At 39.0% G+C, this 17570-nt stretch overlaps 1 protein-coding gene across 1 annotated transcript in view; it reads left to right on the top strand.

The window, feature by feature from the left end:
• SGCZ (sarcoglycan zeta) overlaps nt 1–11178 on the top strand; it is a 144255-nt gene extending 133077 nt beyond the window's left edge. Inside the window, exons 6-7 of the mRNA XM_018570874.1 lie at nt 7671–7794; nt 10470–11178. Of these exons, the coding sequence (XP_018426376.1) occupies nt 7671–7794; nt 10470–10664 (319 nt within the window). The 3' untranslated portion in view covers nt 10665–11178. The remainder of the gene's footprint in view (nt 1–7670; nt 7795–10469) is intronic.
• The last annotated feature ends 6392 nt before the right edge of the window (nt 11179–17570 follow it).

The following is a 17570-nucleotide window of genomic DNA, read 5'->3' as shown; positions in this document are numbered from 1 at the left end:
TAATTTCCGTAAGAAAACTGTATGGGTAATACATGCTGCCAAACATACTGAAAAATAGATTTAGAGTTTGCATGCACTAAATTTAACTTTCAGTTTAAAAAGGCTAAATATATTCCAGTTGCATTTTTATTATTCTGAGAGCAGCCAACGGCTACTCGCTGCTGTTCAGCCTATTCTCATAGATGCCGAACAGCAGTGAGTGAATAGTGAGTAGCCGAATGCCGCCGAGCGGCATTTGGCTCGGCTATCCTGCCCGGTACCTCTGTGGTACCGAACAGAATAGAAAAACAGTTAAAAAAGGAGAGAAAATCAAATAGAAAATGATTGGGCGGAGCTAGCAGTGACCGTTAGCTCCGCCCAACTGTTTTCTATTGGCCGGGCGGCTCTGCTGCCACCAGGATAAAAAAAACACCATAGGAATGCATAGCTAGATTCTAATTGGCTATTTCACTTTGCAATAGCCAATAGCAAACTAGCTATTGCACCCGCCCTCTGCTGCTGTCAATCACCAGAAGGGGACCTGATGGAGAACTGCAGGTCCCCCTCTGCTGTCAGTGGGCGGGTGCAATAGCTAGTTTGCTATTGGCTATTGAAAAGTGAAATAGCCAATAGGAATCTAGCTATGCATTCCTATGCTGGCTGAGGGCTGCCAGCGGCCCCATGTCAGAAAAAAAAAAACAGATCGCAAGGAAAGGTTTACTTTGCTCGACCGAGCAGAGTAAACCTTTCCTGGAGAAATCGCTTCTCTCCTGGGCGGCCGGGAGCCGTATTAGACTCCCAGAGCGTCCAGGAGAGTAATGACAGATAAGTGTCCCTGGTCACCTGGTAACCAGGGACACCATCTGTCATTACACACTGAGAACCCGGAGAAGCCGTTGTAATAGCATAGCTAAGGCATATGCCTTCGGCTCGACTGAGCCCGCTCAGCCAACTTCGGGAGCAGCTCGGTTCTACTGAACCAAAGGGGTCCTGGGGCTGAAGCTGCCAAAGGATCAGCCGAAGCTGCGGCTAGATCCTTCGGCAGCTTAGTAAATAGACCTCATAGATACAGCCTGTGACAGTCTGTATAGAAAAACCTACCCCCTTCCAGCATGCTACAGAGATGTTCCCTCTGTGTGGAAACAGTGGTCTCTCTGCTGATGTCTGACATGCACCCTGCTACGTTAGAGCTATAACTCTGTAATCAGCAAAGCTCACCCACCCTGTGTTTACAGAGTTCCAACTCTGACTTAGCGGGTGGCATGAAGGGCCACTGCAAAGAGACTGATGTTTTCTATGCAGAGAGCCAGGGTTCTTCTTTGCCGATCCTGGCAAAGGAACACGTTATTCTAGGCTATGGCTGCTTTCCAACAAAAAGGAACTGTTAGGGCTTGTTCACACCAATTGTGGTGACTTCCCCTTCGTTCTGCGGTGGGAGGGGTCATGGTGTTGCATTAAAGCCAATGGCACCGCAGCCATGCCCCTCACCCACAGTGCGATCTCACACATGGCAAAACATTACATGCGTTCCGTTCCACTGCGAACACAAAGAAATGCTGCATGCTCTATTTTTTTGTGTGGCAGTGAATCGGAACACAGGCACTGTTTTGCCACTTGTCCGATTGCACTGTGGGTGGGTGGGTGTGTGTGTCTGTGGTGCCATTGACTTCAATGCACTGCCATGCACCCTCCCATCCCAGAATGAAGGGGGAAGTTTAGTGAGCGATTGCTGTGCGTTCCAGCAGCTACTGCTCTGGATCGGACCACAATTAGTGTGAACAAACCCTTAAACTTTAAACACCTTCGATTTTGATGTATATGATGTATATGAATTTGGCAGATTTAAACTGAATGTTTAACTGGGTTTTAAATAAAAATGCACTGGATTCTCCCAGCATACAGACTTATTTTAGTGGAAAGACCAAAGATAATGTAAAAAGAACAGTAACTTAGAGCATTCAGTCAGATTTAGTATTCATCCAAAAACAACGATAGCAATAAAAGATGACATCTGAAGGGTTTTTAAAGGTTTTTTCCTTACCAAATAAATCAGGTAGTGTTTTTCAATAAGTCATTGTGCTTTCTTCTTGAGCCAGGCTAACTCAAGTGACATGCAGTTAAACCTTATGTTAAAAAGATCATCAATGTTAACTCTACAGTTAAAACAAAGTTTTTGGCTGCACCTAGAGTTCTCCCATATAATTAAATGGTAATAAAATTCAACAGAAATATCTTTCAGAACAGGTAAACACAAGTATTCTTTGTTCATTCTGAATCGAATGGGATCCAAAAGAATAATGAAGCAATAGCACAGTCTCTTTGATTAGTGAATAAATTAAGGGGAGGCTTCGTTAATTACAATCATTCTTCAGGTACAGCTTTTAATTACCATAATTGCTTATTTACCAACAGGTAATATTTACAAAGTAGACAAGGCAAATAGTTTCATGTTGCAAATAGTAGCCTTTATCACCCCTTTAATATGAAGGTAAATTATTTTGTTGTTGTTTTTCACCCTGGAGGCCCATAGGGAAAAGACAGAGATCACATTTAATAGCTTTTTTTCTTACATGACAGCACAAGTGACATTGTTAGCGGATGCCAGTGACTTTCAAATAATTACTGCAAGATAATCCTAAAAGCTAATGCTAGGCATAATGAGATGGAAATTGTTCATGCAGGAAGGAATGGATAGTATACTCAAAAAAACTTTTCTTTTACAAAAAACAATGTGCGAATCGCATGTTTACACAATATATATTTATTTTTTGTTTAGCGTTTAGAACAAATACTTTTCCTTGGAAACAGAAAAAAAAGCGTTAATATTCTGTTAACATGCAACAATTTGATTATGTGCTCTATAGCACATTTTTAGGCTTTAGGCAGTGGCTTTGAAAAACACTTTAGTAATGAGTAACATTTGTTTTCAAGTCCTTTGGTAAAATAGTTTGCACTTCTATCATTGCTCAAGATTCTTCAGCTCCAATTTTCAGGTATAGAGGGACATTTAAAATAAAAAAAAAAGTAATAATGGTCCATGTAATAATATCTGAAAAAAGAATGATCTATATTTCTGACATCAAGCAGCCAAACTCCATTTCACAATGCAGATGTAAAACTGAAAGAAAGTCTGATTGGTTATAAGTCAATAAAATCAATATTGTTTTCACCCTTATTTTTCATTTTTTTAATCTTCTAATCAATATGACTGCGGCATTGTGTAATTATAGTGTATAGGATTAGGATTGGGCAACCTGAGGAGAAGTATGATGCAGCACACTACATGTGCCACTGCAAGCTGAGGGTATGGTCAAATTGTGCTTAAAAGTGGTGGGAGTTTAACCCTTTCATTGCCGACCCCGCCCCCCTTTTTTTATTTGCGCAAACATGATAAACTACACATTTTAGGACTGAAGATTGCTTGAACCCCCCAAAACCTTATTTCTTTTATAAAAGCAGAGACTCTGTAGAATAAAAATGGTGGCATTGCAATTTTTGTCACACAATAATTGCATTATTCTTTATTAAATCTCTGTTTTGAGTAAAAAGTACACTCAATTTAAATTTAAATGTGTGCAAACACAACATAATATCCATTTTTTGGGAACGTATAAAATATGAACTTGCATTGAGTCAAAGATACCGTAGGTGATGCTTTAAATGCCTTTAGAGCTCACCAATTTACAGTCAACAGTTAATGTTAATAGGATTATTGCTCTCACTGCAGCACACAGGTTTAAAGCTAACATTTGTGTTACAGTTGTTGTTATTTACACGTGTGCAAAGTTATCTTTAAGGACCCATCAGGGGTCTATTAGATCTCTCATGTCACCTGTGCATTCTGTTTAAGCTGATGGAGCACAGACCATAGTGGTCAGGGTTTGACAGCTTTGAACGCAGCATTCAAAGTTTTGCAGAAGTGCTTAGCATTGGGCACTTCTGGGTCCAGACTTTACAACAGATGTTCACTGATCTCCCACTGCTCTCCATCCTGACACACACCATGGTGGACCTGGGCATCCAGGAGGGACAAGTAAGCATGGGACACATGACATGGAGTCATGGAGGGTTAAGTAGGAGGAGGGCGAAACATTCCCTACACTGTAGAAATGAATAGTCGGCAACCTGCAGAGAAAAAGTAAACAAATGTTTGTTCACATGCCAGCGCTGCCTCCATCATAAAAGTTATGTCAGTGGCAATGAAAGGGGTAAAGGGGCATAGTTAAATAAACTTGAGCTTCTCACTGTATACATTGCACACATATGCCACAGTCATTGCATCCACAAAATGTATTTTAATTACTGTGCAGGACTGCAGCATGATCATTTTATTAACCCCTTCACAACTGGAGACACACACTTGACAGCTGAAATAGCAGGACGGTGTGCACACTGCTCTTCTATTTCAGTTTGATATAATTGACAAAAAAGTGTTAAAAAAAGTGAAAAAAACGCAAATATTTTGCGCTATCTAAAGAATACTATGGGTAAAGCCACAGATACTGCTAAAGTAAAGTGTATACAAACATCCTAAAATTCACTGGAGATTGCCCTTACAGAGCCCTTCTTCAGAAAAGCTTGCATGCTTGTTTCCTCCATGTTTTCTTGCTGTCTTCCATGTTATCTTGCTCTCATGATGATCTTCTTGCTCCAGTACTTTAAATACATGACCCAGAACAAGTATACAGTTAAAGACTCCTGACTATTCCCTGACTTTCCTGATCTGCATGTTTGCTGTGTATCGTGGACTATGAAAGTAATGTATTATGGTCTGGGGGTCAGCATAACAGCCAGTCAAATAGTACTTCCAAGAGTTTAGAAATGGTAGTTCCTTGTAAGTGCACCTAGTGCACTGTCATTGCCTTATTCATGTCCTAATCCATTTTGATTAAGAAAAGCTTTGATACTTCTGGTTAGTGGCCCATCATATACAGTAATGAGCTACCTCCCTGGCCAATAGAAAGATGAGGGAGATAGGCAAGAGTGTTGCTTGGCAATACTACAAGTGTAAAGCTTTTATTTCCCTATATACATGGAATAACTTTAATTAATGTTGAAGAAGCTGAATACAGACTACACTATGCCATGTGAGATACTTGGTACTTTCAAAGTAACCAGTTTTTTGATTATTGCATGTTATTTAATTGATGTATTTTCACTTCTTGTCCTGGATACCCAACAGGAAGTGAAATTAAATTGTAAGAAATAAGGGTTGATTTACTAAAGGCAAATAGGCTGTTCACTTTGTAAGGGAATTACAGGCACTTAGCAGGGGAGTTTGCCCTTTTAGTGAATGAGGGGAAGCCCCGCTGACTTCCATCACCTAGTCATGTTCAAGAAGAAATGCTATTTTTTATTTTCCTGGCACATTATTGGGTATTCTTTACATAGTGAAATTTCACCACATTCACTAAGCTAAGGGAAACTTTCACTGCAAAGTGCAAATTCCCTTACAAAGTGAACAATCTATTTTTCCCTCACTTTTTGTTTTGGTTACAATTGTCAAAAGAAGGGTGAATCTCTCCAGCAAAAACAGGACAAAAAGAGAAACTTAATAGAGGGTCTAAGCCACGGATGTCCAAACTGCGGCGCTCCAGCTGTGATGGAACATACACTTTACATACACTTAGTTATTTTTATATACTCCATAAAAGCAACAACCGAAAGACGGTAAATGCTTAGTGATTTTAGGTATTACAGTCCATAGAGCTACTATTTAATACAACTTTTAATACAACTTTTTACAACTAAACCGATGTAAGTACATATGTAATGAATAAACTGTGGATTTCTCCCCCAATCACTATACTGCAACATATACAATGGTAATAAAATAGAATGTCCTACAGGTAATGTCTACATTTAAAGCCTTGAATGTTTTTCTGTGCAACAGTTGCATCTCTACAAAAAGGAATTGGGAACCACAATCAACCTTACAAGTTCAAGAATGATATAGGAGTCTATTCACAAAGCTGCTGTAGGCAGCCGAGTGAACAACCGAGCTGAAATGAAGTGAGCCGAACACTGTTCGGCTTTTCACTTCAGTCTTGTACGGCTGATTTCAGCCGTATATTGGCTGAAATCAGCCGTACATCGGGTGGCTTCGTGTCGGCCAAATATGCTCAGCATGTTCGGCCAACCCGAAGTGCAGAAGGAGTTCGATTCAGCTGATCCAACATCTGGATCGGCTTAGCCGCACCTCCGGCAGGCTACTCGCTGCTTTTCGGCCTATTCTCATAGATGCCGTACAGCAGTGAGTGAATAGCTCTGCTATTCTGCTCGGTACCTCTGTGGTACTGAGCAGAATAGAAAAACAGTTAAAAAAGTAGAAAAAACAAAAATGGAAAATGATTGGGCGAAGCTAGCAGTGACAGCTAGCTCCGCCCAACTGTTTTCTATTGGCCAGGACCAGTTGTCATTAGAATTAGAGCTTGTTGGAGCCGGCGGGGGTATGAAAGCCGACTGTGCTAAGCTCTCATCCTAATGACAGAACAGCATCTCCTAGTAACCAGCAGACGCTGTTCTGTCATTAAGATGAGAGCTTAGCAGAGTCCGCTTTCATATCACTGCTGGCTCTTCTAAGCTCTCGTCGTAATGACACATGGCATCCCTGGTAACCAGGGACGCCCATGTGTCATTACGATGAGAGCTTAGGAGAGTCGGCGGTGATATGAAAGCTGACTCTGATGACCTCTCATGGTACTGACAGTTCAGCGTCCCTGGTTACCTGATATCACAGCAGATCCTCCGGGTTCTCAGTGTAATGACAGATGGGTGTCCCTAGTTACCTGGTAATCAGGGACGCCCATCTGTCATGAAACACTGAGACCCCGGAGGAGCTGCTGTGATTTTACAGCGGCTCTGCCGGGTTCTCAGTGTACCTAGGAGCCGCAGTGTAATGACAGAAGGTGTCCCTGGTTACCAGGTAACCAGGGACGCCTTCTGTCATTACACACAGAACCTGGTGGTGCTGCTGTGATTTTACAGTGGCTCCGACGGGTTCTAAGTGTAATGTTAGAACGGTTACCTGGTAACCAGGGACACTGATGTCTCTGCAAGTGGCCTGAGCCATCCGTGAGATGACGGCTGGCTCCGCCCAACTGTCATAAGCAGGTCGTTTGGCCAGCTTCGAATTTCCCCTGGGCTTAGTCGAGCCGAAGCACATGCCTTTGACTGAGCCCCTCGGCCAACTTTGGTGGCTGTACGGGCTATAGTGAATAGCCCGTACAGCAGCCCTGAACCGAAGGGGTCCTGGGGCCAAAGCTACCCGAAGGATCAGCCAAAGCTATGGCTAGATCCTTCGGTAGCTTTGTGAATAGACCCCACAGTTTTGTTTTATCAATCAAATCATCAACATGACTTGTCCTTCCTGTCATAATGAGCTAGAATATTATGTTGAAATTTGGAAGATTGCTGGCTTACTTTATACTTTAAAGTACCCATTTATGACTTAATGCACCATATGATAATAATTCTGCAGCTGTCACCTGACAATTTACTGTATTCTCATGTAAAATTAATCAGTGCAGATGTTTTTAAAAAAGAGAAATCAACTTCATGTTGCTTGTGCTATATAGACGTGTTCTTTTCAAGGTTTTCTAGTTCTTAGTAATTTTTGGATTTATAAACAAAATATCATTCCTTTTTGGAAATATTTTTATATTTTGTGTATATTTCTTCTTTACTTACAGACTTGAATCTCCAACAAGATCGCTTACCATGGAGGCACCAAAAGGAGTACAAATTAGTGCTGTTGCAGGAGAATTCAAAGCCAGCTGCCGAAAAGAATTACAGTTACAGTCCACAGATGGGGAGGTCTTTATAAAAAGCATTTTATAATTCCTTTATACAGTTTTTTTTATATTTTTGGTTTGGCATATTAAAGTACATTAGAACAGTGATGCAAATTATACGTTCCCAAAGATAACAAAAAAGCCCTCCATTGCAGCTAAGTTAATCAACAATTTCAAATGAATAGTACGCTCAGCCACGTTTACATTGTTGAAGCCATGTTCCATCTCTTGCTCTGATAAGAGCTAATATACTTGCAATAGTATTATGTATGCTACAAAAATGGGACTTCTATTTTGAATGTATTTGTGCTATAACCCAGCACTTCTAGAAGCACAGATGACCAGAAGAAGAAATAAATAGCATGTAGCTGTAAATAATCCATCACACGTTCAATTCCAAGCAGCTACCAAGGTCACTGTGTTATAGCTCTGTCCCCAGGCATCATATATTCCTTTCTGTGGGAAATTAATTAGAAATCACATTTAGGGAGTATTTGAATTATCAGCTTGTATATTTTCAAATGACCAAAGCCTTTTAATATATATGTTTCTTTAAACTGAAGCCCGTAGCCCCTGTTTCGGGCATAATGCATTAATGAATAAATGTCAGGCTTAGAACAACATTTACTTTAGAGAATAGTTAGCCTATATGCAGCATTTAACCCCTCCCTAAAATTGAACTTTTCTTAGGGTTTGGCATTACAATGCCATCAGTGATTGTAAACCTGTACTCTGTTTAAAGAAGAACTCCAGGTAGAGAAAAAAGTGGGGCTGCCCCCAAACTGCAAGGGTTAAGTGTCAGCTTTGTGAGGGAGGCTTAAATAGCTTTGTTACTCCCTTGATTCTCAGTCCCACGGCGGTCAGCACTTGCCTCTCTCCCTGGCTATGAAATGTCCCTCAGTGTCCTCACGTCTAATTCAGGTCAATGTACCTGCATAAGATGTGATGATACCTCGGTAAAGAGGCTGTGGGAATTAGTCTAACAGCCCAGTCAAAAAAATTACAAAACAAGCAATTGTGTCTTGCAGTGCTTGGGTACCCCACTGCAAGGGTAAGATTTTTGTTTGCCCAGAGTTCTTCTTTAAAGCAAACTAAGTCATGCTGTACAGCTGGTACCAAAAGGTGCCTTTCTAGCATCCCATGTGATCAGGCCTATGTATGTATGTATTTATGTATGTATGTATGTATGTATGTATGTATGTATGTATGTATGTTATGGTGCCAGCTGTACATTATGACTGCTGGTTTGCTTTCTTTTAAAATAGGAACAGTTTTCTTTAGGCCACCTATTCTTTACAGTTGTCATATGTGGTAGTCAAACGGGTCTATTCACTAAGCTGCCGAGGGCAGCCGAGTGAACAACCGACCCCAAGTGAAGTGAGCCTAACACTGTTTGGCTATTCCCTTCAGGCTGGTACGGCTGATTTCAGCCGTACATCGGCTTGCTTCACATGGCTTTGGGTTGGCCGAACATGCTCAGCATTATTCGGCTGACCTGAAGTGCAGAAGGAGTTCGACTCAGCCGATCCATCATCTGGATTGGCTGAGCCGAACCTCTGGCAGGCTACTCACTGGTGTTCGGCCTATTCTTATAGATGCCGAACAGCAGTGAGTGAATAGTCGAATGCCGCTGAGCGGCATTCGGCTCGGCTGTTCTGCTCGAGCAGAACAGGACAATAGTTTAAAAAGTTTAAAAAAAGTAAATAGCAGTGACAGCTAGCTCCTCCCAATAGTTTCCTATTGTCCGGCGGCTATGCTGCCGTCAAAAAAGAAGAAAAAAAAATGCATTGCTACATTCCTATTGGCTATTTCAATTTGCAATAGCCAATAGTAAACTAGCATTGTATCCGCCCTCTGCTGATGGACCTGATGGAGAACTGCAGCAGAGGGCGGGTACAATACTAGTTTACTATTGGCTATTGCAAATTGAAATAGCTAATACTGTAGTAATGTAGCAATGCATTCCAATGGGATTTTTTTTTCTATTCTATCGCTCCGTGTCAGAATAAAGAAAAAAAAAGAAACAGCAGTGTTTCTCTCCTTGGCGGCCGGGAGTGGGAGACTTCCAGGGAGCCAGGGAGAGTTTGCAGTCTGGAGATCAGTGTCCCTGGTTAGCTGATAACCAATGACGCTGATTAAACATCAGAGGAGGTAGTTAGCTGAAAGCAGGGGTCAAAATTAGACATGTGCGATTCATTTCGTTCGGTATTGTAATTTAGACAAATTTTCAGATGCATACAAATTTCCAAATGACAGAAATATCGAATGTGAACAAATCTGAATTTCCAATAATTAAAATTTCAGATCCATCCAAATGTATTTCCCGAATTAAGTTTTATTATGTGTACTTTTTCCTGAAGGATAGATTTGCGCCCTGCTTTTTGGGACATTATCGTTAAAGATTTCAGCAATTTTATGGTATGATTTAAAAATTGGCTACTGATTAGTTTTTCTAAATCCAAAAATGAAATAATATATTAAGTCATTAAATAATATATCATTTTAATGCCCAAACACTGGTTGAAATTTGAAACAACATATACAAAAATAAATGGTATATATTTAATCATTTAATCTGACTTTTTTGTTCCAATTTTGTGTTGATGCAACTAACATGAAATAAGGGTCAACAAAAAGTTACATAGGAATTCTCTTTTGACTATATTAAAATGTTTACAATACTTCTGTTTTTTACAGATATTTTTAGATGCAGATAATATCAGACTAGGAAATTTACCACAAGGTTCCTTTACATCATCATCATCAAACTCAGTAGGACCTCGACAAACTGTCTATGAGCTTTGTGCTTGCCCAAATGGCAAACTGTACCTTTCTCCAGCAGGATCTAGTTCCACATGCCAATCCAGTAGCAACATTTGTCTGTGGAGCTGAAGGAACTCCATAATTTCTCACACCAGAATAGCCTTTTGCTACTATCTCTTTGCTTCACAATTTTACTCAGATTCCCATGTGGTTTGTTGAATGCTTAATGGCCTTCAGAGTTTCTTCCAGCATAGAAGAGGATATAATACTGCCTTGAAGTTTTATTTCAACATTGGAAACAATCCTGCATTGAGATGGATGTGAAAAATTCAGACAATTATACCTGAATTGCTGAATGTTAGTCTTAAAGGATTCAATGGGTGCCTTGGCTACATGGAGTGAAGCACATCGCTGTTGCAGGAATTTGGAGAAATGGAACAACACCTCATTCACGAGTGTACTTGCTGGACATTTGTTTGGGAAACAATAAAATCCTGTTTGGAAATGAAAAAAAAAAAGTCTATACTGTTTTAAAGCACAATTTTCCATTCAATATTTTTGGATGTATACTTTTATCCCACAAATGAAATAAATATTAAAGGTATTATGTGATATCACCTTTATTAAACAATTAAATTGGAAATATTGTTTTTAAAAACAGATGTTTATTTCTTTCTTGGGCTCCTTACTTAGATTGTTTAATTATATATCATTTTATACACAAAAAATGACAATGGTAGTCAACAAAATTCAAGACAAATTAGAATTCTTGTTTAATTTGCACTTGTTATTTTAAGAATTAAGAAGTAATATAGCAATTTTTGAGCAATACAAATAGTTAAAAAAGCTTAGTACAAAAATAATGTTATTTCTTTCTATTTGTTAGTAACCTCTTTTATACTTTTTAGTTATTTTTTTTATTTACACATCATTGATGTAACAGCTTTAATTACATAACATTAAAAATGACTCTTAGTTACCGTATTTTGCGGTCCATAAGACGCACCGGACCATAGGACGCAGGGAGGTCCGGCGCGCCTTATGGAGCACTCGAGACTGTAGCTTCTGTGACAGCTTCTATGACAGAAGCTGTGACAGAAGCTGCAGTTAGTGACCGTTGAGACAGGTGGCGCTGTGATTACAGCGCCACGGTCTCAGTGATGACACAGAGCAGGCGAAGACCGTCTATTCTTCGTCTGCTCTATGGTTATCTCGATCGTCGCCGCTGCTCGGTTTTAATACGAGTGATCTCATTAGATCACTCGTATTAAACGAGCAGTGGCTCCTGCTACTGATCTCGATCGCCGCCGCCGCTGCTAGGCTTTAATACGAGTTATCTCGTTAGATCACTCATATTAAACGAGCAGTGGCTCCTAATACTCGCCCGGTGCCCGAAACTGCATGTCTCGGGCGTCGGGATTTGCTCCATAAGACGCAGGCACTTTTTCCCCCTCCTTTTGGGGGAAAAAAGTGCGTCTTATGGAGCGAAAAATACAGTAATTTCAGTATTTTTATTTGTGTATTTTTCAATTTTTTTTCTCTTATGCTCATTTAAATACATTTTATATTATTTCTTTTTATCCCAAGTAGTTGTCATTATATTGGAAATGTGATTGCCATCTTCATCACATCACACAAAATATCACCTACTCCATAAAATAAACTGTGTTGTAGGGGAAAAGACATGTGGAATTTAAATTCAACCATATTAAACATTTTTTTTAACAATAAAGTAATAAGAATTATGGAAAAAAATAAGATGGTAAAATGAAGTATATACAACACAAAAAAACAGGTTCACAAGGAATAACATTGCCTATTAAGATAAAAACAGTTTTTAATTTTCTTGTCCAACAGATTTTGTTTTATTTTCAATATGATTCTCCAATAATATTTTGTAATAAATCCTACAAAAGCAGGTGTATGTATTTTTTTTATTATTTACCAGAAGTAATTTCCCTTTCCAATAATTAATGCACATCAAGCACATCTGGGTAGATGTTTTTACTTATCTAAATAGGAAATAATTTTGGTAAATCCTATAAACCTTCCTTGAAGATACAGTTAATTATATATTAAGTAAAATTAATATATTCTGCTACATAAATATAATTCAGGAACTGTGGGATACATTTATCGGACTGATTACATTTTTCACTTCAAGACTAATTATCTAAATTAATTTTCAGATACATTTTCAAGGGAATGCAAATAGAGGAAAGTTATTTTTATTTCCCCCAGTGTGATTTCCATAAAAGTTACTACATAAATGAGTATGCAACTGCAGTTAAAATTTGTTTAAAAGTTGTTTTGGCTATGTTTGTCAACCTTTTACCATTTTGCTTTAAATCTCAATTTAAACAGTGACCAAGTAATTGGGCTGTATGGTCATCATTTTTATTCCCCAAACTGGTTGTGTTGTAAAATGTGTTTAATGATAACAAAATTTTATTCAGTACATCTAGAAAACACCATCAGACAATACAACATGCAGACATATCATCCTTAAAGGGGCAGTATAGTTTTTTAACTTCATTTTTTTCTTAGCTATACACGTGGAAGAGAACAACTTGAGGAAAACATTTCTTATCAATTTGTGTAATTAATTAATGTAATAAAAGGTTTTTAGTGAGTCAATACTAATGCTATTGCCCCCCTTATTTCATGATTTGAAAAAACTGACTCTTAGCTGGGATGCTCCGAGACCATGTGACCTATACTACCAAGGTACTTAAAATAATGATGTGACTTAATAATGCTGACTTGTGCCCTATCAATTTATGTGAAGTGTGATTTGCAAAGATAGATTCACTTTAATATAATTATACATCAGGATTAGTGTCATTATACTAACATAAACAAATGCCTTATTTCTGTATTTCAATGTGTTTATTAAATTACAACTAATGGCATAATCAGTTACTAATAAATAAGATAATACTTCTAATTTGTGTTAGTAGAGATACTGTTCATAAACAATAACTGTAGACATAATCATCTATAAAATCCCAGATCTACGAGCACAAAACCACAAAGAAATTATAAAAAGTAATAACTGTAGCAGAAAAAAATAAATATACTAGTAAAAAGCCATTATGCCAAGATAATCATTTTGATTTAATGACCTCTATATACATTGATAAATTGATAAATGCATTTTCACCACAGTTGCTAAGATAGGAGAAAATGTCCTTGCAACATGAACAGTCTATTTGCCTTTAGTAAATCCACACTTTACAGGGTTATTCACAAAAATGTGAAGAGTTTGGAGAAGGCAGGAGACGTGAACAATCTAGGACAACATAGTTGATTTGGAAAAACTCTCCAATTCAGCTCACTTTCCAGTTCAGCGATGTTGCCCTAGACTGTTCACTTCTCCTGCCTTCTCCAAACTCTTCACCCTTTTGTGAATAGCCCTGTTAGTCTCAAGGTGCATAATTTGAATGCAGATGGAATTTAACTTAATATTTCTGAAAGAGTATATAGATTTTTGGAGTTTAGTGCCCTTAATGCACATACCAACATACCCTCACATTAGTCCATATAAATATTCTTTCACAGTGTCCCATGGCATTTTGTTTCTCAAGTTGTAAAGACACAGTACCCCATTTACCTTCACTTTTCTTATTGATGTAGGCTTCTGTACTGTATCCATACCCTTTATTTAATCTTCTTCTTGCACTGTTCTCCTATTTTTTCACTGTCTACAAGTTATTTTGCTTTTCATCACCAATGGTAAACCAATGATAATCACAAAGACCTCCTATATTTACATACTGTTTATCTTAACTAAGATATAGGTCTTCTGTATAGTTGTTTGTTTTCTCTGTCAACTTTTTGCATTCAAATTGGCTCCCTAATGCTACTTTAGTAAGCACATCCCTATAATTGCTGCTGCCTTTAGCTTCTGAATGACCCTGTAGTTTTTAAAAAGTAAATGTGTTTGCTGCTGAAGAACCACCCTGAAACCACTGCATCCTCAACCACACATAACAGGGCATGACAAGAAAAAGAAAAGAAACTTCAGACTCTCACTGCACTGGATCCTATAAATAAAGATTGAGGTAAGGAGTGGCATTTCTGAATTTAGGAAAATTCAATCAAGGGTTGCTGGCTGAAAGGGTGCCAGCAGTGGCACCTACTGTGCAAATGTTGTCTGGTTCCTCAAACAACCGAAATTCACACGGTGTATGGCCACCTTTACAGAGGATTTTGTGATACTCATGCGACTGGCTCTATTCACATGTGTGAAAGGGGCCTTCATTTTCCTTTTTGAAATAGCAAACAAGATAATTAAAAGATAAGATAAAGGTTTAAGTGCAGAACTGAGGTGAAAAGCAGGACAGAGGGATTTGGTTCCAAATGAGGGACATTTGTGAGGTATAGGAGTGACACTGAAAAAATCAAGTACCCTGAAAACAAATGTATTTATGTAAATGTGGTTCTATCTTTTAGCATATTCTGAATGTGTTCAGTATAAACTGAATCACAAAGAATATTTATTCTCCTTATAAAATGTCAGCCTTGCGTGTTGTCATTTGCATTTTTAGTACTTTTCCAGAGGAGATAACAAAGCATATATGAAACAATGCACAGGTTTTCAAAATGAGGTATCTGTTCGCAGTTTTAAAACATGATAAACCAATGCTGTCTCTAAACATTAATGCACTTTTTTTCTATTGACTGCTTTGTGTAATGTTGCTAGGTGAACATAATTACTGTGATAATAGAAAGGTAAAAGAAGGATCACAAACTATTAAAAATGCTCATTGGTAACCTTGGAGAAAGATTAGGAGAATCGCAAATACAAATAACAATTGTGCAACTATTTTTTTCTTTTTTTGGGGGGGTCTCAGGCTCATATTTAAGTGTTTATTTACTGTCTATTTGCCTATGTGAGGATATTGTCTTTTTTAACTATACTAAAAACATCTTACAATTATAAAACAAATCCAAACAAGGTGTATTATGTGACCATTTTGTTTTGCATATGCATAAGGCATTCTCAGACTAAAACAAAGATAAGTAGAATTATACTGCATTTTTATACTACTGTCCACAATCTTTCCTAGTCCTCCTCACCATATTTGCCCCTGCTATTGGAGAAATTGTAAGCAGAAGAAGGGGAAGATGCAGGATGAGACTGAGGGAGCTACAATAATCTATGACCTGCCATGTATTGCCCTTTTTTCAGACAGTGGCCTGATGTACATAGAGCGGAGTCAGAAACTCCATGCCCTAGGCATCTGGAACAGATGAAGGCAGAGGTCACAGAACTTTTGGGCGTTTATTCACAAAGCTGCCAAAGACAGCTGAGTAAATAACTGAGCCGAAGTGAACTAAGCCGAATGACGTTCGGCTATTTACTTCAGCTTAGTATGGCTGATTTCAGCTGTACATAGGCTAACATCAGCTGTACATCAGCCGAAGTGCAGAAAGAGTTCGACTCAGCCGATCCAACATCTGGATCAGCTGAGCTGGAGCTCCGGCAGCTCACTCACTGCCATTCGCCCCTATTCTCATAGGGGCCAAAAGGCATTGAGTGAATAGCTAAATACCGCCGAGGTAGCAAGCAGATTAGACAAAATGAAAAAAAAATGTTTACAAATAATTTAAATAAATGTAAAAAAAAGAAAAATTAAAAAACAAATTAAGAAAAGGAAAAAGAAAAACAGCGTGGGGTCCCCCTCCCAAACCCTACCAGACCCTTTAGGTTTGCTAGGAAAGTTAGACGGCACCCCATTAAAAAAAAAGATGTGCCCCCCCCCCTTGTGAATGAGTAAGGTGTACAAATAACAATTGTGCAACTATTTTTTTCTTTTTTTTTTACTAAAGGGTTAAACAAAAAGTTTAAAAAAGAGGCCACACTTTTTACAAAAAAACAAAACAAACAAAAGATTTTTGACCAGTCCTTTAATTAGAAAAAAAACAAAAATGCATCCACCAACGAAATCCTAAGGTCAATCATGACATTCAGGGTTGTCCACGAAGACGACGACTCTACAAAATAAAAAATAATAAATAAGTAAAACATAATTTTTAAAAACCCAGACGCCTGCTGATCCGACCGCACTCCCGCCGCAAAATTAAGAATCTGACAGATGCCGGCAAACTATTAACAATTTGGCGGAGCTAGCAGTGACATCACCGCTAGCTTCACCCAGGTCTAGCAGGTCCCAGGCAAAAAGAACAACAACAACGCGGAGCCGGCTGTGACGTTTACTGACAGATCAGCGTCACCTGGTCATTTGAAGACACTGATCTGTCATAACAGCACAACAACTGGCGGAGACAGCCATGTAATGACAGCCCAGTGTCCTCAAGGACGCTGGGCTGTCAATGAAGGACAACAACTGGGTGGAGCTAGCCGTGATATTACAGCTGGCTCCGCCCTTCTGTTTTCTTTTGCAGGGAGAATGGTCGGCTTCAGCCAACCTACCCCCCACATTGCTGTCACTACTGCTCAGCCGAGCTGAAGCATATGCATTCGGCTAGGCTGAGCTGCTCGGCTGCCTTCAGCCGGCTATTGTGAATAGCCCGTACAGCAGCCCTTCGGTTCGACTGAACCAAAGGGCTCTGGCGGCGAAGTGAGCCGAAGGATCAGCTGAAGCTACAGATAGATCCTTCAGCTCAATAGTGAATAACCCTCTTAGATTTCTGCAGACCACCTGGAATACATATACATGCAGCCAGTGAGAAGACACTTTTGCAGGTATGCATTATGGCACATTTTCTCTAGGGGTTTGACATGTTTTAATGGTGAAGATACTGTTCTGCTCTACTTTTCAGCTAATATGAGAATCAGTTGATATTATACTGTATATAGTGGTGAAATGTAAAAAAAAACCATCTGCAGTGGCAATGGGACTCCTGTCAAAGGTCAAATGCTAATAGTGTCTAGGGGTAGAAAAATAAGCAGCTATACTTTATTCCTACAGGCTTCCATGCTGTTGGTTCAGTCCCCTGAAGCTGATTCCTTCCGCTAGTTCAGGGGTGGCAAACTCCGGCCCTCCAGCTGTTGTGGAACTACAAGTC

This window comes from Nanorana parkeri, unplaced genomic scaffold (assembly GCF_000935625.1).
Source record: "Nanorana parkeri isolate BGI_ZX_2015 unplaced genomic scaffold, ASM93562v1 scaffold1619, whole genome shotgun sequence".
NCBI classification, from domain to species: Eukaryota; Metazoa; Chordata; class Amphibia; order Anura; family Dicroglossidae; genus Nanorana; species Nanorana parkeri.
This window is presented reverse-complemented; position numbering and strand designations above follow the sequence as displayed.